The sequence below is a fragment of the Mesoplodon mirus genome (assembly GCF_964341445.2).
Source record: "Mesoplodon mirus genome assembly, chromosome: 19".
NCBI lineage: Eukaryota > Metazoa > Chordata > Mammalia > Artiodactyla > Ziphiidae > Mesoplodon > Mesoplodon mirus.
In genome coordinates this window covers 30988182-31013907 of record NC_138995.1, presented here as the reverse complement: position 1 = coordinate 31013907, position 25726 = coordinate 30988182, and the positions used below count along the sequence as shown (strand labels likewise).

At 34.9% G+C, this 25726-nt stretch overlaps 1 protein-coding gene across 1 annotated transcript in view; it reads right to left on the bottom strand.

Annotated features, from left to right (window-relative positions):
• Window positions 1-25726, bottom strand: part of RPGRIP1L (RPGRIP1 like) — a 99529-nt gene that overhangs the window by 54494 nt on the left and 19309 nt on the right. Inside the window, exons 7-14 of the mRNA XM_082607936.1 lie at window positions 19067-19172; window positions 16951-17097; window positions 15583-15656; window positions 9563-9702; window positions 4757-4863; window positions 4487-4537; window positions 3626-3805; window positions 2991-3108 (exon numbers count right to left, since the gene is read on the bottom strand). Of these exons, the coding sequence (XP_082464062.1) occupies window positions 2991-3108; window positions 3626-3805; window positions 4487-4537; window positions 4757-4863; window positions 9563-9702; window positions 15583-15656; window positions 16951-17097; window positions 19067-19172 (923 nt within the window). The remainder of the gene's footprint in view (window positions 1-2990; window positions 3109-3625; window positions 3806-4486; window positions 4538-4756; window positions 4864-9562; window positions 9703-15582; window positions 15657-16950; window positions 17098-19066; window positions 19173-25726) is intronic.

Below are 25726 nucleotides of genomic sequence, written 5' to 3'. Positions count from 1 at the left end.
GTGGACTCTCAACCACTGCGCCACCAGAGAAGCCCTGTAGACTTTTAAATCATGGCCATTCTGACCGGTATGAGGCAGTACCTCACTGTAGTTTTGATTTGCATTTCTCTAATGATTAGTGATCACAACCCCTTTTATGACTTGTTACTATCAATATACTGAAGACGCTCATATTTCTATTTTTAATTCAGATTTCTTGCCTCAATTCCAGACCCACACATCTAGTGGCTTGCTGAGCCCTCTACCTAGATATCCCCTAGGCACAACAAACTCAATATACCCAAAGCAGAATGGCTCAAATTGTCTTCTAGTTATTTCTGTACCTTGAATTCCAAGTGATGATGTTAGCCTTCATCCAGCTGCCTAAGCTAGATATCACAGTGTCATCCTAGGTTCCTCCTTTTTTTTTTTACTCTCCCCACATCTGTAGGGTCACTGCTATTCAAAAATATTTCCTAAGTCTTTAGCAAATTTGTCCCTGTCCTCTGCATCTCCACTGATTCTACCTTCCTTACACCCCCAATGTTTATTACCCAGATTATTAATGGAACACAATTCCTCCCTTCCTTCAAATTTTACTCATTCTTCCCAATACCTATAGCATAATCTCCAAAATGAAGTTCTGGGTGTACTACTCCCTACCTTAAAAATTCCTTGGTGCTTCTCTAGGTTAATAAGGTTCAGACTCATCAGGGTGGCAAATGGGGCCTTCAGGATTTGGTTCTTACCAGCCTTAAATCCAGGTTCTTCTCCATTTACTAATCCTGAGTTCCAAACAGACAGATCCACATGCATTTTCTCAAATGAATGGCAGTGCTTCACATTTAGGGCATTTTTACCTGCTTCATCTACTTCCTGGAAAGCCTTTCATTGTTTTTACTTAGTGGTGAATTCTGTCATCTTTAAAGCCTCCAAACCTACTGTGTGGGGTCTTCACTGAATCTTCAGGTATAAATGTTTCAATGTTTCCTTGGTAGCTTTTGAATTTTTCTAACTTCACACTCTTCACAGTGAAGTATAACTGTCTACTTACTTGTTCACAACTTCCAAGCTCCTGGAGGAAAAAGCCCGAGCTTTTTCCCTGTTTGTATTCTCACTGCCTAGCACTTTGCTTAGGATACATTAGGAATTTGAGCATGTTTATGGAATCAATCAATGAATTTAGGACACAGATAGAATATATTGGTAAAGACTTAGTGAGGCTTGAAAGGAATGAAAATCTCAAACTATGTGACCTCCCTGTTATTCAGGAAAATTTCATTAAGTGAATTTTTATTGAGTACTACTTGAAATAAAAGGAACACACTGCTCTTTGGCTTTGGAAAACCCTGTTCAGTCAGATGAAGATAGTTACTGAACCCTTCTACTTAGAGCAATGGTTCTCAGAGTGTGGTCTGGGAACCTCTGAGGGTCCCTGAGACTGTTCTGGAGGTCTGTGAGGTTAAAACTATTTTAAAAATAATACTAAGATGTTATTGGCCTTTTTCATTCTTAGTCTCTTACAAGTGTATAATAGAGTTTCCCAGAATCTATGTGATGTGTGATATCATAACAGAGTGACTGCAGAAGCAGATATAAAAACCCAGCTGTTTTCTATTAAGACAGATGCTGAAAAGATTTGCAAAAATGTTAAGCAATTAAAAAAATTTAAAACCATGTCGCTTGTCTATCTTTTTAGTATGGAAAATATACCTATTAAAAAATAAAACTGGGGCCTCCCTGGTGGCGCAAGTGGTTGAGAGTCCGCCTGCCGATGCAGGGGATACGGGTTCGTGCCCCGGTCTGGGAGGATCCCATATGCCGCGGAGCGGCTGGGCCCGTGAGCCATGGCCGCTGGGCCTGCGCATCCGGAGCCTGTGCTCCGCAGCGGGGGAGGCCACAACAGTGAGAGGCCCGCATACCACAAAAAGAAAAAAAAAAAAAAAAAAAAAAAAAAAAAAACAAAAAAAAACTGTAATTTATGTTAACATGTAATGGGTTAATTATTATTATTTTAGCATGCCAAATATTTTTTAAATTTCTCATTTTTAATTTCTAATATGATAAATATCATGAATATAACCCATATAAACATAAGGCCTTTTGGATTCTCAGTGATCTTTAAGAGTGCAAAATTACTGCTGGCATAGATCACTGAATTTAAGTACTGTATGGCAGGGAGCATGAAAGAGAGACAAAGTACTTATCACTGTAGAACTTATTATGTTGCAGTCATAGAGGATATGCAAAACTGCACTGGTGAAGAACACTTATATAATACAATCCCTAAACATATTTTTTGAGTACATGAGAGTAAAAGTGGCAAGTGCTGAGGTAGTGTTTTTCAAAGTACAGTCTTACACCTGCATCTGAATTGCTTGGAATTATTTCTAAATATATCAAATCAGAGACCCCAAGATCTTCAGTGGTAGGGCCCAGGAAGCTACCTTTGAAACAAGTTCCCCATGTAATTTTCTTACTTGCTAAAGTCTGAAAACCACTGTAAGGGCATTTCAAGTAGAGGGGAGGCTAGCAGTAATTGGAGCCAGCTTTCTGGCATGGGCACACATTTAGTTAGATTCTGAAGCCGGGAATGGTATATCCTGGAGTCAGAGTAGAAAGGAGGTTCAGATGGAGCAGACAAAGCCCTGGTGGTGGGACCGAACAAGATGAATCTGACAAAGAGCAAGCCGACTTGTTTGGCTGAGATGCACAGTTTGCTTAGAAGAGAAATTAGAAATGATGTGGTTAAATTTAGTCTGTGGTACTTTATGAAGTACTTTGAAATCTTGCCTGCAACACCAAATTCAAAAAGCAGTAGGGAATTACTAAAAATTCTTGAGTAGAAAAGTATCAGATAAAAACAGCCTTTCTGGTAACTTATTATAGTTAATAAATTGGGGAAAAAAAGAGCAAAGAGGAAGTGTGAGTGTACATTTGGATGACATTTTCAACTGTTGTAAAAATCCACTCCTCTAGTTACTGTGGACAAAGAATTGTGCACGTTGTACCTTCTAGTTTCTGGATGCGTGCAGCCCTGATATCAAGAAGGTGGACATACTGTTCCACTTTGAGTTCATAATCTTGCTGCAAATTTTCCATCTTCTGGGTCACTGCTTCAACTTCCATCTAAAAAAACAGAGATAACAAGTTTCATTACTCAGGATTTGTTCCATTTTCATTTGTTAAAGCAACTATGATTCAAGCATTTTTTAGATCCTGGGGATACCGGGAGCTATAAGCCGTTGTTTCCTGACTTCAAAGAGCTTACAGTTTAGAAAATTATGCTTGGCAGTGTTCATTAACCAGGACTAAAACCCACAAAACTCTGGGTCCCTTTTAAGGAGTGGTGCCCCATTTGTTCGAAGCTAATATAACAGGCGGCTGTGGCAGGACCAGCTGCGGAGCGTGCCGGCGTTGGTGAATACGTCGCCATGATTCGTTCTCTAAAACCAGGCACTGAAAAAATTACTTGTTTTAGAACTCTTTAGTCGGGAGTATCTAGATACAAGGCTAAATTCCAGGCATGTGGTAACACGTGATAATAGATTATAACAGATGCTAATACATGATACTGCTTTGAAATGTAAATCATCAGTAGAATATTATGGGAAACCTATCCTCCCGATTTAGTGTATTATATTACCTGATAATCTTTATTAATTTTATGTTGCATAATTAGCATGTTTCTTGTCTTTTCAAGTTCTTGCACTGTTTCTGCATGAGTTGCTTGCAGCTCTTTCATGGAGCGTTCTAGATCTTTATTAATTTTACTGTCTACTTGCTCTAAAAAAGAAAGGTCTCCATTTTTTTGTGATTTTTGAGCCTAAAACAAAAACATATTTTATTACCAAAACAAGAGTTTCTAAAATGTAACTGTGAATTAATATGGATATAGTAAGAAACAATCATTAATTGAAAACAGATATATTTCCATTTTCCGTTAGGAATGAAGCAGTCCTGATACAGAATACATATTTGGATAGACATTTGGAATAATTACAGAGAAATAAAAAAACAGTTTATTACTTCACGAAGTAAAAAAGAATCATGTACGTTTATTTCTATTCTTCATTTGATTAAAATCTATACCATGATGATCTAAAAGGAAAGAAATGTACTTTCTGTGTCTTCTTGTAAATAACAGAATATTCTAGAACTGGAAAATATCTTCTGGTGACATATATAATTCAATATTTTACTTAAGATAATAGGGTGCACCAAGGTCTCTTAGGACAGAAAATTGCTGGTTAGTTTTATAGTGGGGCATATAAAAGTAAAATGTTTGTTACAGTTGGGGAAAGTGCTTTAAATAAGAGTTTTTGAGGTCTACTTTAATGTAATTTTGATGTCATTATGAAATATGTATATGCTGTAACTAAATGTCACCTGACCACTTTTCCTGAATAATTCATTCTCCAAGTATAAAGGTTACAGATAAGGGTCATCATTATGCTGAAACAGTTATATGTAGACATGAAATTCATGATGAAGTTTAGAAAGTTACCTTTATAAGCAGGAGAGCTTCACTCAATTCATCAGCACTAATATCACTCTCCTGCAAAAGACAGAGTAAGTAAAAGCTCACAATGGCAAGTGCAAGAGACATTCCAACTATGTAGATTACCCTCGTGGAACATAAACTGCAAGATGCCATGAATTAATAAACTAAGTTAACCATTTGTATTCTTTTGCTTTGTGGTATAGTGTTTTCTTTACGTATAAAATATTTAGATAAAAATTTGGAGTTCGTTTCCTAAATAAGAAAATGGTTCACCTGGTTGTAAAACTTCATGCGGTTTTTAAGTTCATCAAGTTGTTGCTTTTGTTCCAGGTACTGTAACTGTAGCTCTCTATTTTCTTGAATGATCTTCTCATTTTGGTCTTAAAAATGAAGTCAACACAATTCGAAAGGTAAGTGAGAATGAGGTACAAGAACACATTTTAAATTGGCTTAATTCATGATACACACCAAGCTCGATCTAGAGAGCCAGAGAGGCCAGAGAGGAAATTGAGCTAGCACCTTAGACTAAGGGAGCAGGGGAATGAGGAACAAATGAACACTATCATGTGTCTACCATATGATTCACTTGCTTATCAAAAACTTAGGACTTAAGTTTCACAGTATTAATATAAGGAAATTGTGGCCTCTGGAACTTCAAAGGAACATTCTATCTAAAATACCTATGAAAATATGTTTCTAAATCTATGATTTTTACTTACTTATTAAGGATCCTGAAAGGCATGCAAAAAATTTTTTTCTCTTTTAGTTTTTTCTAATTGACTTCCTTGAGTTATCTTTTCCTAATTCAGCATAAAGTCTTTTCATTAAAACAAGATAATTTTTCTGATAACTCTGGAATTATGGAATTATAATCAACCCCATTTTTAATAAATCTGTTAAGAGAGGAGAAATGGATTCTCAACCAGTGCATGGTAGTATCAATAATAATTCATGTGTGTTCTTTATTCACAGAGTCCACGCTATTAATTAGGAATGGAGATAGGTTACGTTTGCCTATGTGCTCATTTGCCATGACCCACAAGCAGGCGTATAGGGTAGAGCTACAGAAGATGGCAAATCCATAGAGAGACTAATTTTTCACTCTCTGCATTAAACATACTTAACTTAAAAAAAGAAAGCATAATAGCTAGCTAACAAATCTACTCTTTAGTCCTAGGTTCTTAAGTGTACTTCTTTACTAGAGTGCGTTGTGGTGGTCAAGTATTCTACTTTGTGGGCTCCCTGTGGACTGACTCTAAACCATGATATCCAAAGTGTCTCTATTAATTTCATCCTGCTCACAAAGATTTATGATCATCGTTCCTTTCCTTAAAAAAAGGGAAATCAACATATTTGCCAAGAATTCTTTACATGAATACATTTGCACACTGACTGCATTTTATACAAAAATGTTTCTGACTTTTATAAAGCTTTGTGTTCCCAAGCCATAAATGCTATATATAAGTAAAAACTGTAAATTACACAGTTAAGAAGAAATTAACTAAATTTGAATATTTTTAATATAACATACTTCTGGCAAACTAAAAAGTAAAAAAAAAAAAAGTTACCCTAGGATATGTAGAGCCATTTTAATATCAAATATGTAAATATTTTTCTTATTGATAAGAGGTTAGAAGGTTATCCTAGAGTACAAATTACTAATATTCAGTGAATTAAATGAAAGAATTTCCAAATGTGAACAATACTTGGAAATTTTTAAGGTAAAGGTCAAACATTTATCTCTAAACTAAAAATTAGGATTAATAATAAATATGAATTCTTATGAGATAAATTTGCTCTTTTGGTTAGAGAGTAGAGTAAGAATGTGGAACCCTTTATTTGATGTTGATTGGGTTAAAACAACATCCAGATAGAATGACTAGGTAACAAAAAAGGAGGTAAATGAACCAAGGTCCTGAGGATAATGTAATTTCCTTCTCTGGCTAGTGAAACTTTTAGCGGTTCTGAGGGAAACCAAAAGTGTAAGGACATGACCGTTCCATCTTCATCCAGACGCAGTGTATCTTATTCCTATGCTGTCTTCTATTCTTTCAATTTTTCAGAGCAGGGTCCTGAGAATAATATGCTACCGGTATAAATAAACTTACTCAAATATTTCTTCCTTTTCTGATTTTTCGTTCAACAACTATGTTCCCACTTACCTGGTATTTTTAAAACCAGGGCTTTATTAGTGGGAAAATAACTTATTAGTGGGAGAAGATATTACTGAGCACCAGTAACTTTCTCTCTACTGAATTTTATGTAGAATTCTCTACTATATTTTTCCTTTCTTAAACTGTTTACTGGGGATGTCACTCCTGGGACTTTAAAATGTATGGAGACATTATAGTTCAAAGAGGAAATAGACTTGCTGAATTATAATATGAAAAATCAAAGCACCCTGTACAAGATGAAAAATAACCTCCTTACCTTATGATTTGACAAAAAGCAGGTTAAGCTAAACAGCATTTTATTCAAATGAGATAACATTTCACTCTTTTAAAATTATGTTCTTCAAGCACACCATTAATAAGCAGAGTGCAGAGAACAGTTCAACTAAACAATTTTCAGAGCTCCTTTGTGCTAATATCTTCAGCTGTGATCAATATAACCATATGCATTATGCTGAATTATGCATTTCAGCTAAAGATAGAAAGGAACTTTCAAAAGCAGGCCCTTAAACACATGCAGTTAATTTAAGCATTAACCAAATGCAAACTGCATTTACATATCCTTCCCCCACATATTCGCACAATCTGAAACTAATTTGTACCTTGAATAAAGAGGTGAGTATTCTCTAAAAATAATTTGCCAGTTAGATGAATGACTACAAGAAGCCAGGGAAACATCTTCTGGCAGAGAACACTTGATACATGAAAAGGTAAATGTGTGAAGAGACTTCAAAGTAAAATTAAACAATTTTGAAATCTGTAATACAAAAAAGCAACTTTCTAAATATTAAAAGATTTCCTTAAATAGACAACTTCAATTTTTTGTTTAGTATTTTCCCGGAAAAAATTGTTTAAAGGCTGTATTATTTTTCTTATAATCTGTTTTAACATTTTCACAAAGAAACAAAAACTGAAATTATTAGACCTGTAAATTTCAGGTATGCAAGCAAAAATAACTAAAATAACAGTTGCATTAAAAAGATTCAGTTCTAGCAATTTTTCTTAAGAAAATAATCAGATAAATGTGTAAAGATTTGTGTAGAGAGATGTTCAGGGTACTTAAAAAAGCTGAAGCTATTTAAAAATTCAACAACAGAAGATTGTTAAACAATCTATGGTACATCCTCACACTGGAAAACTATGACAGCCATTATAAATGATGATGATGCGGATTTATATTTACACTGAAGGAACGATTTCACAATACAGTAAATAAAAAAGCACATTATAAAATTGTATGTATAAAATTGTATGTATATATGTCCTCTGGAAGGACATATATAAAAATATTAATAGTGATTACATTGAGGGCTGTGGGACTGAAAAGAACCCCCAGACTTAATCCAACAGTAATAAATAGGTTTTAAAAGAACACCAAGATTCTATCCTCTTAACAGTTTCTTACCAGAGACCAATTCAAATTGGTCTAAAGACCAATTCAAATTGGTGTAAAGATAAGAGTTTTGGAACTTTTGATATCTAGGGAAATACAGAAAGCACGGGAACAAGAAAGGTTTATTTCATTTCTCTTTCCTTAAGAAAGAAAAGAGAGAGGAAATACAGAGCCCTTCCGCTTCGGTGGAAGAATTTATTGAGCAACTACTAAATAAAGCACTCTGTTAGGTATTCAACACTACATATTAAAGTTAGGAACTAAGAATCTTTGACATAAAAACTTTAAAATATCCACCCAGTCAGAAATCATGTCATCATTTTATTCTACTCACAGTCTTCTGGAGAAAATTTCATAAACTGTCATCATTTAAACCACTTGGTAAATAAATACTGCACACGTATTTCATTGAAATTAAGACCCCATTGATTATAAGATGCGTTCCAATTTCAGATTTCTTAAAATGTTAAAAAAAGTTGCACCATAATTTAAAAAATGTTATCACCTATAAGATGCTTCCCAATTTCAGAGATATTAAAATGGGAAAAACAAATCTTCTTAGAGTTTACGAAATATGGCATTGTGATCTAAATCAATATAGAGAGTACTGACTAGATATGTAATTGTTTTTTTAACTGAGTTTGCATTAAACTTTTAAATGTTCTCATGCAACTGAACTGCAAGTGTTCAAAAGGAGCAACCTTATTATCACATCGCTGGGTTTACCTACCGGCTGAGCAAACAGATGCAACACTTGGAGCAATTAATTCACTTCCCTGATTGTGCATTTGTGTGTATATGTGTGTATAATATAGTAGAGCAGACATCTACTTTAATTATAATTATTTTACTTCTGTGAGACAAGAGGGGTGAGATCTGGGACTCATAACATCTAACTTATTAATGATTATTATTTTAGCAGGGACATCTTGACAAGGCTTCTTTATTTAAGTACTCTGTCACAGAGCAGAATTAGCCATCTCACCATCAGATCAAAAACAGCCAAGCAAGACTTCTGCCGTCCTTGGCTGTCGTACACTGCCTTTTTTTTTCCTCCACTGCACCTGCCACCACCTGATGTATCACATATTTATTTAATTACTGTCAGTTTCTCCCTCTTGAATTTATGCTGAATGAGGACCAGGTCTTTGTTTTGTTCATTGCTGTATCCCCAGAACTTAGAATAGTGCCTAGCACATACTGGTGCTTAATAAACACTTGTTTGACTCTTGAATAAATTCAGGAGAATTAAACAAATTAAAGAGAACCTGAACAAGAGTTACTCTGAGAAAAAATAATTCCTTTGGCATATACGCTAAGCTGAGTAAAGGGAAATTTTGAGCAATCAATAAACTCATAAAAGTGGATGACTGTTAATATAGGCTGTGTCCCTAGTACGCAGCAAGGTGCCTGGCAAAACAGCAGGCACTGTAATAAGTACTTATCAAGTCAGTGAATAACAATGAATAACACGCATGTCTGAAACGAGTAAGTCAGTAGTCATTTTATATGTACCTCTTTCAGTTTTTAATCTGTCAAGGATTTCAGTTTTGTCTGTTAAATCGGATTTTAAGGCAGTCTCGAGTTGAGCAATCTGTACTTTCAGCTGCTGTTCCTTTAACTTCCATTGCTCTTCATGGGCAGCACTGAAGGCACTGCAAAACACACGTGACAGGCAAGGAGAGCTTGGAAATCAGCTTCAACCGAAAATAATAAAGAGAAAAGCTGTTAGTGGCACAGAGACCACTGTCATCATGTCTTAGGAATTAAGTAAACATATGCTGGTCTGCTGCTGTTGAAACCAAGGCGCCTTTCTCAGGCTGCGGTTAGGGAACATGAAAGAGTTTGTGGGATGAGCAAAGGAACTGGCCTTAATTTAGAGCTCTAAAGTCAGAGAAGTTGGCAGTGTGCAGCTTTTGTGGGACTAGTAAAGGAATTCAGATACTGTACATACTCCAGAGGAATCCACAGTTCCAAACCTCAGCAGCAGACATCGGACAAAACCATTCTCTACCACGAATAAACCCTAATACAGAGAAAAGGGACTCCCCACCTGATCTTTAATTCCAGAATTTGAAACTTTTACAGAGTCTGTGATAATAGCATATTTACAAAATACTGGCCACAAAATGATAGCATTTTGAATTGTAAGACGGCGATTTTGATATTAAGGAGCAATGACCATGCAGTTTTTGGCCTAAAAAGCAAACAGCAATAGGCTAAGAACAAACGGTTTTACTCATAACGCATGACTGGGGTGAAAACCCAGTAAGAACACCTTGATAAGAATGATGTAGAGAGAATTATTATTCCTCAATAAAAGTGTAGCAGTTTAAACTATCATGAAAATCTACTAATGATCAGACCCAGGATTTTGGAAGAATCAGCTGAAAAATAACTAAATGGTATGCAGAAGCTAGACAGTAAACATTCGTTTAGGCCAGTGGTTCCCAAAGGCTGGCCTACGTGAAACACTGGTGCTAGGTTAAAAATGCAGATTCTGGGGCCTAGGCATTCATAGTTTTCCCCAGGTGATAGCCAGGTTTGGGAAAAACTGATCTTGATCTGTATTTCAGCAGAAAACTATTATCTGTGAAGCTTGATATGAATGAATAATTATCAGCAGCTTTGACCCTTCTACTTATTTTAAACCCAGTAAAGGAACCAGAAATTTACAAAATCTGGTTTTGTACTGATGATGAAGTAAATGGAAAAGAACCTTCTTATTGAAAATTGCCCTTAATGTTGCTCCCAGCTAGTCTGAGGTTTTAGTCCAAAAGAGATACTTTTCTGGGAGGCATAGCTTTCAAAAGAACAAAAAACTGTGTTATTTATTTTACAGTCTGAATGTTTCTATTGCATTTAAAATAACATGACCTTAAAAATAAATGGAATTCTAGAAGTTTCTCTAAATATGCCATCTGTTTCTTCGATCAGTGTTCTCATTTCACGTATGGAACCTTAAAAAAATACATGGATCTGGTATACCAATGTTTTAAGCTAATTTTATCAAAGGTAGAGTTACCTAGGTTTAAATGAAATCCAGATATGTACTTTATATACTAAAGTAAAGAATATTCCCTTACATTTTCATTTTTTGATAAAGAACAAATATATTTCAAAGTATATATACCAAACACATACACATGTATACATACGTGTGAGTGTATATGTGTGTATGCATGTGTGTGTGTGTCTCTTATTATTAAAAGTATGTACTACCCGGAAAAAAAATTAGCATGATGAAATAGGCACAACCATACATTATATCAGCCGCTAAAAATTAGAAACAGTAGTGTTCCAACAGCATTAGTACCAGCAAAAAAGATCACCAACAGTTAATCTGGCAGAAACATCAGAAGCTGTATGTGTTTAAATTAAGAACAATTTAGCAGCCTGGTTTTTCCAAACCCACAAAATACTAGTGTAAATCAGCATAAGTCACTCTGAATTTAGTCCACTGCTATCTTCCCTCTAAATTTAGGATTACATTCCACTGGAGTTTCATGAGGAATTCCTTTTGAATTTACTGTATTCCTCTATGCTTGGAGCCATCTGTGTAACTATAAATGGTAAACCACATCTGGCTCCATTTTCTTTGTAGAGGCTGTGTACATGATTAAATCTGCATATGAGAACAGTCTTTGAGAACCTTTTATTCATGAAAATGTTTTTGTACATTGCCTACAGTGACAACTGAGGAGGGGATCATAGTTGGTCTTTGTGCACATTTCATTGTTACATTATGCTGCTGGAGTGATAAAATATCAATCTGCAGTGGAATGCCCCTTGGTTCCTGTGGTCATTGGCATGTCCATTGGCAGTCCATTGGCAGTCATGGGTCAGCATACTGTAAATACACACCCTTGATCAACAACGTGATAAGATTAAAAAAAAAGAGTTGAAGAATTCATCTCCACCCTAAGGTCTTTTTTCTTACAGAAAGAATTCCTTTTATTCCAATGTTCAAGGGTATCCTAATGTGAGAAGAATAAGCTCTAATCATCCATAAAGAAATCCATAGGTACCATAGTTAGGCCTAGTGGAAATTAAATACATATTAACATGGGGATATTTCACTTACTAAAGAAAAAACGATGCCCCAAATGTACTCAGTTTGATTTCTGGGAAGCACAAAGTGCTCATTTAGGATCATATGAGCTTTCATGTCTTCTAGAAGATTGCAGGGGACAGGTGCTCACGTTACAGCAGCGGTCCCCAACCTTTTTGGCATCAGGGACTGGTTTCGTGGAAGACAATTTTTCCACGGACAGGGGTGGGGGGTGGATGGTTCAGGCGGAAATGTGAGCGATGGGGAGCGGCAGATGAAGATTCACTCGCTCCCTGCTGCTCACCTCCTGCTGTGTGGCCTGGTTCCTAATAGGGGGTTGGGGACCCCTGCTTTACAGAAATGGAGCACAGAGAGTCTATGGGTGGTCAGCAGTGCGCCCTTAAATTTTGGATATTAGATGGCTATCACATTGTAAAAACCTGAATCATCCAATTCTTAAAACAGTTAATATCATCTTCAAAAACTGGACCAACTCTTCTTTTAAATAGTTATTAGATTAGTGTCTCTCAGGGAGTTAATACCTTAAAATCACCTTTAACAAGAGTCTCTGGATTCAAACTCAAATTGACTGAATCTGAACTGGATGGTATTGGGGGATGGGGAGGAGGGCAGGTGGGGAGGTTTCACAGGGTTGGTGAAACCTCCATTTTACTGTTTTCCAGGTTACTGATATACATTATAGTTGAAGGACTATTGCATTCATCAGCTATATCACCCTAAAACTATATACTAACTTCAAAAATGAGACCCAGCTGTACTATATTATAGTATAGAATTTCTCTCTGACCAAATAGAAAGACTTAATTGCAAAAATTTTATTCTGAGTTTTTTAAATGAACATTTCTTAAAGTTATACTTATTTCTTGGCATAGTATCAAACATGCTACAACATATTAAAAAAGGCTCATACCAAATACTAACATGAAGATTTTACCTTACCAGATGATTCTCTAATATGTCATATGTCAAATAATAAACACATTAAAAATATCATTTGAAAAAGGAAGATGAGAATGCAATCTGCACATCACATTTTTCTCCTGAAAACTAGCCAATTTTGAATAACAAACAAATGCTCTCCTTTTAAAAACATGCTATCACTATGACTAACCAAACAGGGAATATATGTAGTTTGTGATGAGCATTAGTTACTGGCCATGATGAATAACACTGCCATGAAATACAAGAGCTGTAAGAATCTTGGGGAGGATGTTGATTTTTGTAGAGTTTTTCCAACTATGCTTCTGAAAACGCATTATATATTTAAAAAACTGTATTACAGAATTTTATAGCTCTATTTACTATCACATGTGCTTGCCGGGTTTTGTACCTAAGTGACATTTTTTTTTGACACAAATGTTTTGACACTCATTATACACATTTACTTCCATACACCTCACACAAAATTCAAGTGTAAGCAGCATGATGAAGTCTGTTTTTAATGTGACAGGGAAAAAAAAGGTAGCTCAAACGCAAAACATTAAAAATAAAAACCCTTCAAAGTGAGATTTACACTCTTAGATCATCTTCTAATATGGAAAGATAAAGTTTCATGGTGATAAACTAAATATGAGAAAAACATGTCTTTCTTAAAATTTCATTTATGCATTATTCCCCACTAAGTTTAATGTTTTTATTACAAGAAAGTACTTTCAGTAAATCCTCAAATTGAGGGGAAGTAGAAAATGTATAAGTAATGACCAAATGGCACTTATATTCATGTATTAAGACCATGTTAAATTACTTGAAATTACAAGATGTTAAGATAAATATAAATCAATAAAAATGTCTAAATGTGTGACAGTCTTGTTATTCCATGAATGTTTCCCTTTTGCATATACAATTTCCATTGCAATTAAAATCAGAGATAGGCACAGAGAAAAAAAAAATTCAAGTTTTAGAGTCAAAAGAAATGGGTTTTAGTCCTGTACTGGAGTCTCAGCAATGCTGTGTGACTCTGTACAAGTCTCTTAATTTTTCTTGAGTCTCAATTCCGTCATTTATAAGATATGGGGATAACATTATTTTCTCTGCCATATAATATGGTGGTGGTGTGATCTCTCCATATAATGAAATTTTAAAATTTCAAACATACAACTACTAACTACTTAGGTATATATCACTATAAACCTATGCATTGTTCTATAGAGACAGGAATACCATAAAATAGGAGGTATGATAAATGCTTTAGGTAAAATTAATCAGGGTTGATGAGAGTGGGACCAGAACAAAGCACTGAGGCCAAATGATCTGGGAGGGGGTGCAAGGCAAATTCCACATAAAGCTGTTTAGCCAGTCTATCCTTGCTGGAGAGCCCAAGACGTTACTTTAACTGAGGTCTCAACCCGCTATTGGTAACACTTAATATAATGAGCCCCTGTGCAAATATAATCAACACTAGTATAAGCAACATACATGATTCATACCTCTGGAATGATGTGTAACATTAATTTAGTTATCTTTTCAAAGTAAATCAAAATAAAAGCCTCTCCCTACATTCTTCGGTATAATTTGTTTAATTTATAAAATGTAAATTTAGTTTGCAAAACATATCAAACATAAAACATAGTTAAAAAGTTAAAGATATAACTGTAGATCAGATGGCTATGTTCTGATGTTTCCGAATATGATCAATTAGAAGCAACTGTTGAAAATCAGCTCTAACATATATATAAAATTTACTTTCATGTAAACCTGTATTTATCATTTATCAGTATCATACACTGAAAAGACTTAAAAACACACACACATCTGTCTCATTTAAGTAAACTTAGCTGTGGAGTAGAATTCTGTTTCTAACATTACCAGAAGGGATTAATTTTTAAAATACCATAATTATGAAGCAGATAAAAAGGAAAAGTAAAGCAGCTCTTTAAAATTCATCTTAAGATAAAGATGCGTGTGTTTTTTGTTTTAAGAAATAGAAAAAATTGTAAGCGAATACCTTTGCTTTCCACCAACAGAATCACACGAAGCTAATAGGCTGGGTAGCCCAGCAGAAGAAACAAGAGCTTGGAGAGACCAAAAGAGGTTCAAATACAATCTCTACTACTTCCCAGCTTTAAGAACAAAGGCAAGTTTACTTAATTCTGTTTTATTTTCATTGTCTGCAAAATGGGCATTAATAATACCTACATTTCCAAGTTGTTGTGAGGAATTTATAACGATGTATGCAGAGTATTTAGCATAGTACCTGCTAGCTTACAGTTTGCATTCAATAAATGATAGCAGTTGTTACTGACAACAAAGTGATATGGTTTTCTTAGTAACAGACTGCTGCTCAGGTTAAAGAACTTATTACCTATCTCTTAAAAAAGCTTATTTTTCTTTTATAACATATGTAGATTTCTTGCAATCATCTGTTGCTAATTCTTTAATCAATATTAGGTATTCTGATATCCAATGTTTTGATAGAAAAGATCTCAAACAAGAGAAGGAGAGAACACATGGAATCATGATTTACCTGTTATAAAGTTGATCATAGTTTTCCTTTAAAAGTTCCCGTTCCTTTTCTAAATCATTAATTCTGTCCTGCAGCTGAAATGAAAAGAAAATTACACATTAGGTGTATAAAACCACGTGGGGATTAAAAAAAAATGTGAGGAGGCTAACGTCTTGATTTCTAAATTGCAGCTGTGAACTAGTCCACTTATATCGTCTGTATTTAATTTAGCATTGTTTTTCTTCCAAGTTGTTAAGTAAACATGAGATTAATATTTCTGTTTTAATTTAGTAGGAACGTATGCACTGCTTTATGGCAACATGTACCAAAATTCAATAAAGAACGTGTTAAAAGCTTGCTATTAAGTTTGGGGAAACATAATATTTTTTATTGTCTTCTGCGATGAATTCCATCATTATATTCATTTTGTGTTAATTTCCAGTTGGCCCCCCAAAATAAAAGGATTAACTTTTCTTTTGGTTCGTGGTTCAAACAACTTGTGTCAATCACTATTTACTCTGAAAACACAATTTCTCATGTTACTTGGAATTTACAAAGAGTCAGTAGTACATCTTTCAAATGAATGAACAAATAAAATCGTATACCTCGCTTTACCCCAATGAATAATATTTTTAGAAATAAACTCAGGGTAATAATTGTATCTTGATAACTAAAATGTAGCTTTTTGTATTTATTTCTAGTATTTAAGTTTCATTTACCAGTATATTTTGTTGTTACAACCTTTTCCCATGGATCAGAGTACTCTTAAAATTCATTCCCTTCTCAAAATTCTTTTGATGCTACTGTGAGACACCATAAAAGATTCTTCCAAGATGAGAACAGAATGTAGACATCTTATTTCATTTCCATTCTGTTTAAGGACAAGTTTAACAGACTGCAGAAAAAGATTGTGCTAGCTGGGAAACATGAGAAGTAACATGAATAGGAAGATGAGTTTTGAAACAACTTCCTAGAAAAAAAAAAATTCTCAAAATTGCTGATGTTGGAGGGCAGAACATCTTTCTCCTGAGAGACAGATCTCTTCCTATAATTGTTCTGACATCTCAAATGACTAATAAGCTGTTAAGGCTGAGAAAGTTAAGTTCCTCAGGTAATCTGGCATTTGTTCATTTAAAAATGTTATGTCTCCTCAAGGATCCTTAATCCTTTAGATAAATAGTGGATCTCAGTACATTTGCAAGTATTTTTAAGTACCAATTTGCCATGCACATAATGTATCGACTATATTTTGCTGTGCTCAAAGTGCCATGCAATGTAGTTTAGGATTTTTAAGTCAATATAATATTTAAAATGTCTCTATTTTACTTTTTCAAAATAGTTACAGAGAAGTGTTAATGCAAAGGATGGCTAAACTTTTTGGGAGCTTACCTCTTCTATTCTTCTTTCAGAAAATGTCATGGAACGTAACTGCTTCTCAAGACTGCAGCATTTTAAACGCTGCTCTTTCAGCTGCATGTTTAGCTCATCTCCATTTGCCATCAAGGCATCATGGCTGATCCGGAGAGTTTTTTGCTTCTAAAAAACAAAAGGAAAATCCTTTCAAAACTATTTTTGGATTCTGCTTTGAATGAATGATCACCATTCCATAAATGAGTTTACTCCTGAAGTCCATGTTATATTGTTTATTCTTTATCTCACAAACAATGTATATATGCTACCATATTAATGTGTCATTATACAATGTATAATGTGTCCATAAAGGATACTCTTGGCCAAAATGTATCATGAGGAAGAAAATATTTTAGCACAGAGTCACACAATGTAGGCTGTTTTTGTCCTTTATTTTATTCCCTCCTAGTTTTCTGACTTGTTGATAGTGACCAGTGAGTAAATTAGTTTTAGCAAGTAATTATTCTTTCTTTATGCTGTGGTTACAGTGGTCGGACATGCTGTCTAAAAATGCTGCTGCATGGGTTAAAAATAAATGCTGACCATAGATATTCAAACTGAAAAGATCTGTCACCACACCATATAAATAGCCTTGGAAGGTTAGCTTCTAATTGTAATACAATTAAGAATTTCAATTCAGTGAAATAGTTACTGAAGTCTTCTTAATTTTCAAAATTGACCTATTTATGAATATGTTTTAAATTCAATTTTACATACTTACACTAAAGTCTTTTCATAGAGTCCATATGACCATAACATGTAATGCCTTATCTGCTAATTAAAATCATTAAATTTCTATTGAAGTTCTTCAATTGTTTAAAAGAAACATGGCTATTGAGCTACTTGAGTCCAATTTTTGTTAATCTTGCTTATAATCACAGAACAGTATCTTTAACCAGCTTTCTCTGTGCTTCATATCTTGGTGAAGCTGTTGGCCTGAACCTCTCAAATCTCTACCCAAAAGAGGTACCTGTGCTATCAAAGACACTTGATATTCATGGTATTTAAACAAATACCTGGAGTCACTGTTAAATGGAAATCAAAACAGTCAAAGTGATAAAAGAATGAAAAATCACTTTTTAATTCCTTTCTTAATGCTGCCTTTTAGAGATGGCTTTCCGCTACATGTATTTTTAATCTCCCTCTTCCATCCATCTGCAGATAGTGTTATCAATCCCACTCTCTAATTAATTTCTCTTTTATACAGTGTCATATTTATAGGGAAGGTAGTGTATTACTTGACATTAAGGAGGTACCTGTAGGATGGAAAACATGACCCAGAGTATGGTTGAAAAATATTTATCTAATTCAATAGTGAATTTAGGCTTCAGATGACCCGCTTTGCATCAACTTACTGCTTTCCTTGTTTCAGTACTTCAAAGAAAGTACTGCTTAATATGAATTCTGCTCATCTGGAATGTTTTGGAGTTCATTAATTCCAGAACCTATGTTAATTATGCAGTGCCAATAAACAGGAGTCCTCTGATGGCACATTCCTGTGCGGCCATAGTCCTTGGTAAAACAACCATGGGGATAAGAGTCTCAAGTACTGTCAACCGAAAGGTTAGGATTTAAAATAAATACACTGACAGTTGACATGAGGGGTATTCAAATACTTTCTGATACTGGTAGTGACAAAACAAAACAAAACACCACATATCAAAAAAGATTTAACAAAACTTGATTATTAATCTATTCTTAACATTGATCTATCTTAGATATTTCAAAATGCTTAGAACTGAAGATATATGCAAATACATCTAAACCTTCAGTGTTATGTGCCCATATGATTCCAGATAAAAGAAGTTAAAAATAAATTTTCTTGACATGAGATGCTTTATGATAAATGTGTTTATTATTTTAAGATGACACAGATATTTATAAAAAGTCCAAGCAGTTAGTTATTTCTTTAGTTATTAAGTTATAAATAGCTAACCATACAGGAAGTGAAATTATACACACTTGAGAATAAAAAGAGCAATCTTTAAAAACTACATTTTAGTGTTACGACCATTCTACTTAAAAAAAAAAAGTTGAACAGTTTTCGAACCTTTGTATCTATGTATCACCATAATAAAATAAATTATCACGGTACCTCTTGAAGCTGAATAAATTTTCCTTCCATTACTGAAAGAGCATTGCTTTTCTCCACTAGCTGCTTATGAAGTTTAATCATTTCTACGTTGTCCCGAATGTTTGACCTTCAATGACGTATTTAAGAAAAAGAGAGAGACAGAATAAAAAATGCAAGACAAAAGGAAAAAAATCTGTGGTGGGACTACAAGTTTTCATTGAATGTTACATAGAAAAAAATTTACACACTTGCATATCAGTCACTAAGGTTTTTAGTTTATTATACACTTAGGATAGACTTATTATTTAAAACCAACCAGTAGTCATTCTTCAACTTTCATAAATGTACAGACTCTCAGAGTTTGAAGGGAGCCCCAAATTTGATGACTTTTGTCACTTCTACAATGACTGATAATATGAATTTAATATCATTTTATAGTGTCCTGAAACATGGTACAGAGGACATCAGTCTTTAGCACAGCCATTGTTCCACCACCAAACTTCAGACTTATTTGAAGGAGGACTATCATACTATTTTTCACTAAATGAAAAATATGCCATACAGCCACTCATCTTCCCACCACTCCCTCGAAACAAATGGTATCATAAGATTACCATTTATTGGAGTTTCCTCCTGGAGTTCAGACTTTTCAAAATATTTCCAGAAAAAGTGACTTAGCATTTTATACTAATAATGCCCAAAGCTGGCATTTAAATATGTTGCAGATGTGCCTTTAGCTGTAAGAGATCATTTAACGTCCACAGGGTATATAGAAACTCTATATGCTGCAATACTAGTTTGTATTTTTCCTACTGAGATTAAAGCAAATGTACAATTTAACAGGAAGATCTTGTTAAAGGTTAATCATAGATCTAAATGAATACCTGTTTTCAAAAGGCATTTATTTTCCTGACAGAGAAAGGTTCCTTAATTTAATACGTTTTACATTCAAAAGTATTTTAAAAATTGTGAAGCTTGGTTTTAGACTTCATTTTCTAAGAAAAATAAACATAAAAATTTTAAGTTCAGAAAATTATTTCAGTATTTAAAGAAAGTAATTTTACTTCCAAAACTTATCTAGTATACACATATTGGAAAAATTGTCACAACGCCCTACTGGAACCAGAAAATGGACTACAAAGCTCACACATCTGTAAACCAGCTGAGGACCTGAAATACTTAATTTTCCTCTTTGATATCTGAAAGTTCATTGTATTTTGGCATCGGACAGTTAGTTGTCCTCACACAGAAGATAAACAAGTCCAAGAACCTGGATCTTGCCCAGGGTACAGTCTTAACACAATGTTAAAATAATTATGTGTCTAAAACATGTTATCTAGTAGTACTGAGCACACATTCAACAGTACACTCACCAATATTCCCCTCAGTATTATTTTTACTCGCTAAAAAAAAAAAATACGATGAAGGGAAAATATATTTTGAATAGATCTCAAGAAAATACTCATATTTTTTCATATTTATTAGTCAAAATAGAACTTATCTGTTTTCCCCAGAATTACTTGGTTTGACTGCTCAACAGTGAGTGACATTTATTGATACAGGATAGAATACTATTCAAATAATTTCAAACCTCTTCTTACGTTTTAAGCTGTACCTGATATTTTATTTTACTTGTTTTTAAGCATGTTAATATTTTCAAAAAGATATATACATGAGATATGTTTGAATAGTAACTATTACTTGATGACATTAACAAAAAATTAAGCCCCAACAAACCATTCAGTCACATAGGGTCATAGAAACAGCAGGTTTTAATTTTGAATTTTCTTTGTAAGGCAAAGGCCAGTAAGTTGCAAAAACTTTCAGTGGTCTAATTGGTGGATGCTTTCTTGAATATTTTCCTAAAGTCCTCGGAGTTTGAACTTTTCAAAATATTGACTTAGTATTTTATACTAATGATGCCCAAAGAGTGGGCACAGATACAATAGAAGTAGTATTTATAAAAGAGCAATAACAATGCGGTACTTTAAATAAAAAGTCAGTTCGCTAGAGAGTACACCTATTTTGGGATGACACAACACCTGCAAGTCTTTAATAATTATTTTAAAGTGTCAGTTTTAGGGCTTCTATACATAATAGTCATTATTATGATGGGATATTTTTGATGGCAACAATGCTGTTAAGTAGAAAGTGCAGAGTCAATGACATAAAGTACATAAAAGTTAAAAGCAACATTGTGATGAATGTGGCCTGGTCTTCAGGAAGGTGTGGAATGAAAAATCATCTCAAACCTGCCAATCAACATTTTTACACAGATGAAATATGGTAAAACAATGAGGGTGTACGTGAGAGAGGAAAGAGGGAAGGAGCTGTCACAGAAAAGTGAGAAGGATGTTGGAGGCAAGAGGGAGCTAGAGCCATCGCTAAGTGGCCTGTCCTAGACCTCTCTGCACATGAAGGAAGGCCTTAGGTTGGTTTCCTCTGAAGAAGAGACAGGGCTCATTTTATGAGCAATATTTTATGTGACCTCTACATAGTATTTTCCTGCCCTGTTCCATGCACTATGAAGGGAACATCAAATCTTCAGGATGATGACATTCCAACAGAAAGAACAATGCATAGTAAAAACATTCAGATGAACTCTGATGGTCATGTACCAATTCATACATGCTGCATTACACATGGTGAAATGATCTGCAAAGGGATATCAAGCATACTAATTAAGTGCTTTGTAAAAACAAATTTCTCGTATTTTTCAACAAGGACTTTGAAAAAAACTATAAAAAATTAAGTTGGAAAATGTGGGTCTTTTTTCCTTTTCTTTTTTAACAGACATTATTTAGAATTATGCTCAAATCTTCTAAAACTATGAGAAGAGCTGTTGGCCCATCTCTAAGATTAAAAACAAACTGAAATAAATTAGATTTTATCTTGAAAAAAGTAATCCAGCTCAAAAACCTATGTGCCAAGTTTCTCTCATATAATTTGAAACAGTCAAGCAATAAACTCTGAAAGAGGAATTTCTAATGGAAGCCTTGAAAACACTTGACTCCAGCTTTGCTACTGGGTGCCATAATAAATCCAGAAACTTAAAACCTCAGATATACTGAAGAAGGAAAAACTTTCAGTGGTGCTATGTAATGTATAGTCTAATATGAAAGCTTAAGAAGCCAAAATCTTTGCTCCAGTGAAAGTTTCTAATACTTCATTTCCCAGGCACACAATTCCTCCCTGCCACAACCCCCATCAACATTACATTCTTTGCTGCAGTAAGGATTATGAATGCTAAAAAAAGCTTCTTGATTTTTTTGAGGCAAAAAATGTTGTAATATAGTACTTTAACACCATTTAGAAGGGAAGGTTTTAGAATACAAAAGGTAGGCTATGAGACTCTGGAAAGTTGTTAGGTAAGATATTTATGAGATAGAATGAAGAGGTTCTTTTTGAGTAATAGTTTTAGGGTAACTAAATTTGGGGGATAAGGTTGAAAACAATCTTAGGATAAAAAAAACTCTACAGTTTTTTTGGGGGGGGAACAGTGGCAGACTCTTTAAGTATATCGTTGAGAGAAGTGTAGGTCATTCATAGCTCTTATTAGGGATACACAGATAACAATAAGGTATCACTTATGAATAGAATTATATGAGGTTGCTAGTGAATTAAATGGAATAAGCTTCACTAAAATAGCCAAGTGAAGTCTATTTGAAAGGTAATGACTTTGCTCAAAACTGCTGCTTTAGTTCACAGATGAAAATAATTGCTCCCTGATTTAAGATTGCATAAAGGAAAACGTTTGTATATGTATGTTTATTTGCCTCTGGATTGTATTTTTCTTGTGGTGTTGGGTCAAAATATACATCAGAACTCAATATTTTCTTATTTTTAAACACGCACAAGGAATGGAGGGGGACAGTTATGTAGAGCTTTCTACATGTACATAATCTCTCTACATGTACATAAACTCTTCTGAAAATGGAGGGAGCATTCCCAAGGACTGGTTGGGGACAGGAAGAACCCAAATCCTGGCTCATCTTCTTAAGGGGCCATTTTGAAGATCAAGTTTAATGGATTCTGACTAGTAATGGTAATTTGAGAATTATATTAAAAATATCAAAAAGCCCAATGAGAAATGTAGATTCACTGGCAATTAAGCTGTAAAAGCGAACTAAAGGTTTTATATTGTTTTTACTTTTGGATAGAATTATAGCAAATCGGTGCAATAATACAGGCTATTTCACAATTATCAGAAGCAATGATTAGCATGATACAGGTCTTGGATAAAAAAATACAAATTTATTAAATTAATACACACTGCTTACTTAGGAGGCAAAATCTTTCAGAATACCAAGGTCTCTGGGGATAAAAGCATCTGGTTTTTTTTTTGTTTTGTTTTGTTTTTTTTTTTTTTTTAAAGGAGATGTTGGGGGTAGGAGTTTATTAATTAATTAATTTATTTTTGCTGTGTTGGGTCTTCATTTCTGTGCGAGGGCTTTCTCTACTTGTGGCAAGCGGGGGCCACTCCTCATAGCAGTGCGCGGGCCTCTCACTATCGCGGCCTCTCCCGTTGCGGAGCACAGGCTCCAGATGCGCAGGCTCAGTAGTTGTAGCTCACGGGCCCAGCTGCTCCGCGGCATGTGGGATCCTCCCAGCCCAGGGCTCGAAACCGTGTCTCCTGCATCAGCAGGCAGACTCTCAACCACTGCGCCACCAGGGAAGCCCCAAGCATCTGGTTTTAAAAGGTAGGGAACCACTTACTCATTTCAACCTCTTCATTTCACAGTTAAGGTAGCTAAATGAGGCTCAGAGAAGTAAAGAATCTGGCCAGAGCTCTTATGGGAGAGATCCAGGTCTAAAGAGATAAATTCTTCCTACTCTTGTAAGTTGCTTCCTTTCTCTGAGATGTTCCTAAGTTTTAGCTTTCTCTCCACTCTCACATACACACTAACACACTAGTTACTATTAATTTTGATAATTTCTGTGGTTTAAATAAAGTGCTTGGGAAACATGCCAAGCAGCTATCACAAAAAAACTTAGCTAACATTAATAATAAAAAACTTGGGGATAAAAGACATAGTATTTGAGTGTGATAACTTTTCATTAGTTAAATTCTAAGGTATTCAAAACAACAGTAGGAACTTGTTGGATATATTTTTTAAAAAATGACAGATTACCTCCCTGTATAATAGTAATGTCTGCATGGTTATCCCTCGCCCCAGTTACCCTACTGTCCAAGAGCCAGATGTACCCTCTAAATTAGGGGGCTGGGCAATCAGACTAATCCAAATTGAGGGCATTCTGCAAACAACTATCATCAATGGGCTGGAAAAGACCGGAAAACCACTCTAGAATAAGGGAAACCTAAAAGTCATGACAATTAAATACAATACATGACACTTGATTGGATATGGGATTAAAACAAAGAAAAACAAAACAGGGCTTTCCTGGTGGCGCAGTGGTTGGGAATCCGCCTGCCAGTGCAGGGGACACAGGTTCGAGCACGTGCGGCGGAGCAACTAGGCCCGTGTGTCACAACTACTGAAGCCCGCGCACCTGGTGACCATGCTCCACAATGGGAGAGGCCACCGCGGTGAGAGGCCCGCACACTGCAGAGAGGAGTGGACCCCACTTGCCGCAGCTAGAGAGAGCCTGTGCACAGCAATGAAGACCCAACGTAGCCAAAAATAAATTAATTAATTTAAAAAAATAGAGAAACAAAAATAGCAATTTAAAAAACAGCTATAAAGGCCATTATTGGGACAATTGGGAAATTTTAATATGGACTGTGTATTTAGATAATACTACTGTTGCATTCATTGTGAAATGTCCTGAATGTGTGATAGCTGTACTGTGGTTATGTAGGAAGATGTCCTTATTCCTAGAAGGTGCTTAGAAATGTAGAGAGGGTGACATGATATGTGCACCTAACTCTCAGAGAGAGAGAGAGGGAGAGAGGGGGAGGGAGGGGAATGGGCCTGTGCCTGAGTGGGCAGAATGCAGAACAGGCTGTGTCATTCACAAACATGCCAAGGGGTGAAAGGTATGTGTGTTCACACTACTATTCTTACAACTTTGCTGTAGGTTTGCCATTTTTCAAAATGAAAAGCTGGGGAAGAACTTTGAGTGCCAGGAAGTAATCCGCGTCTGTGCACAGCTGGAAAGATGGAGCCCCTAAAGCCAAGCCGCTTTGTATACTGTGTGGCTGCAAAAGGCCTCTGTGTTTTATGACTTGACAGTGTGCTGTCAACCAAAGGGAAGGGGGCAAGTCAGTGTCTGAAATATTTACGGGTTAAATTTCCTCCACTGGGACATTATGGCACTTACATGATTTCTAATTAAGAAGGTAAACACCCTAACATTTACTTAAAAAAACACTTAGTACAAACTAGTTACACATTTGGTAAGAGTATAAATATTTTTGGAGTTGAAAAAGTCAGTAAAAGGTAAAATCATCCTGATTTTAATGTTCATGTACATGTGTTCACTGGTTACTGCTTTGCAGTTAATTTAAGATGGCCTTTTTCATAAGCAGAAAATGTGCATTTTTATATTGTTTAAATTTTAATATGGATTTTTGTTCAAAACAACACAGACATTCAGGCTACTTGTAAATGATACAAGATTTTTTGCTAATGAGGCATTATGTAGAACATATGCAAAAATCACAACTCAGTCTTCCAAAATAGACCACAATAACAGGAAAAGACATGATTTTAATAAAAA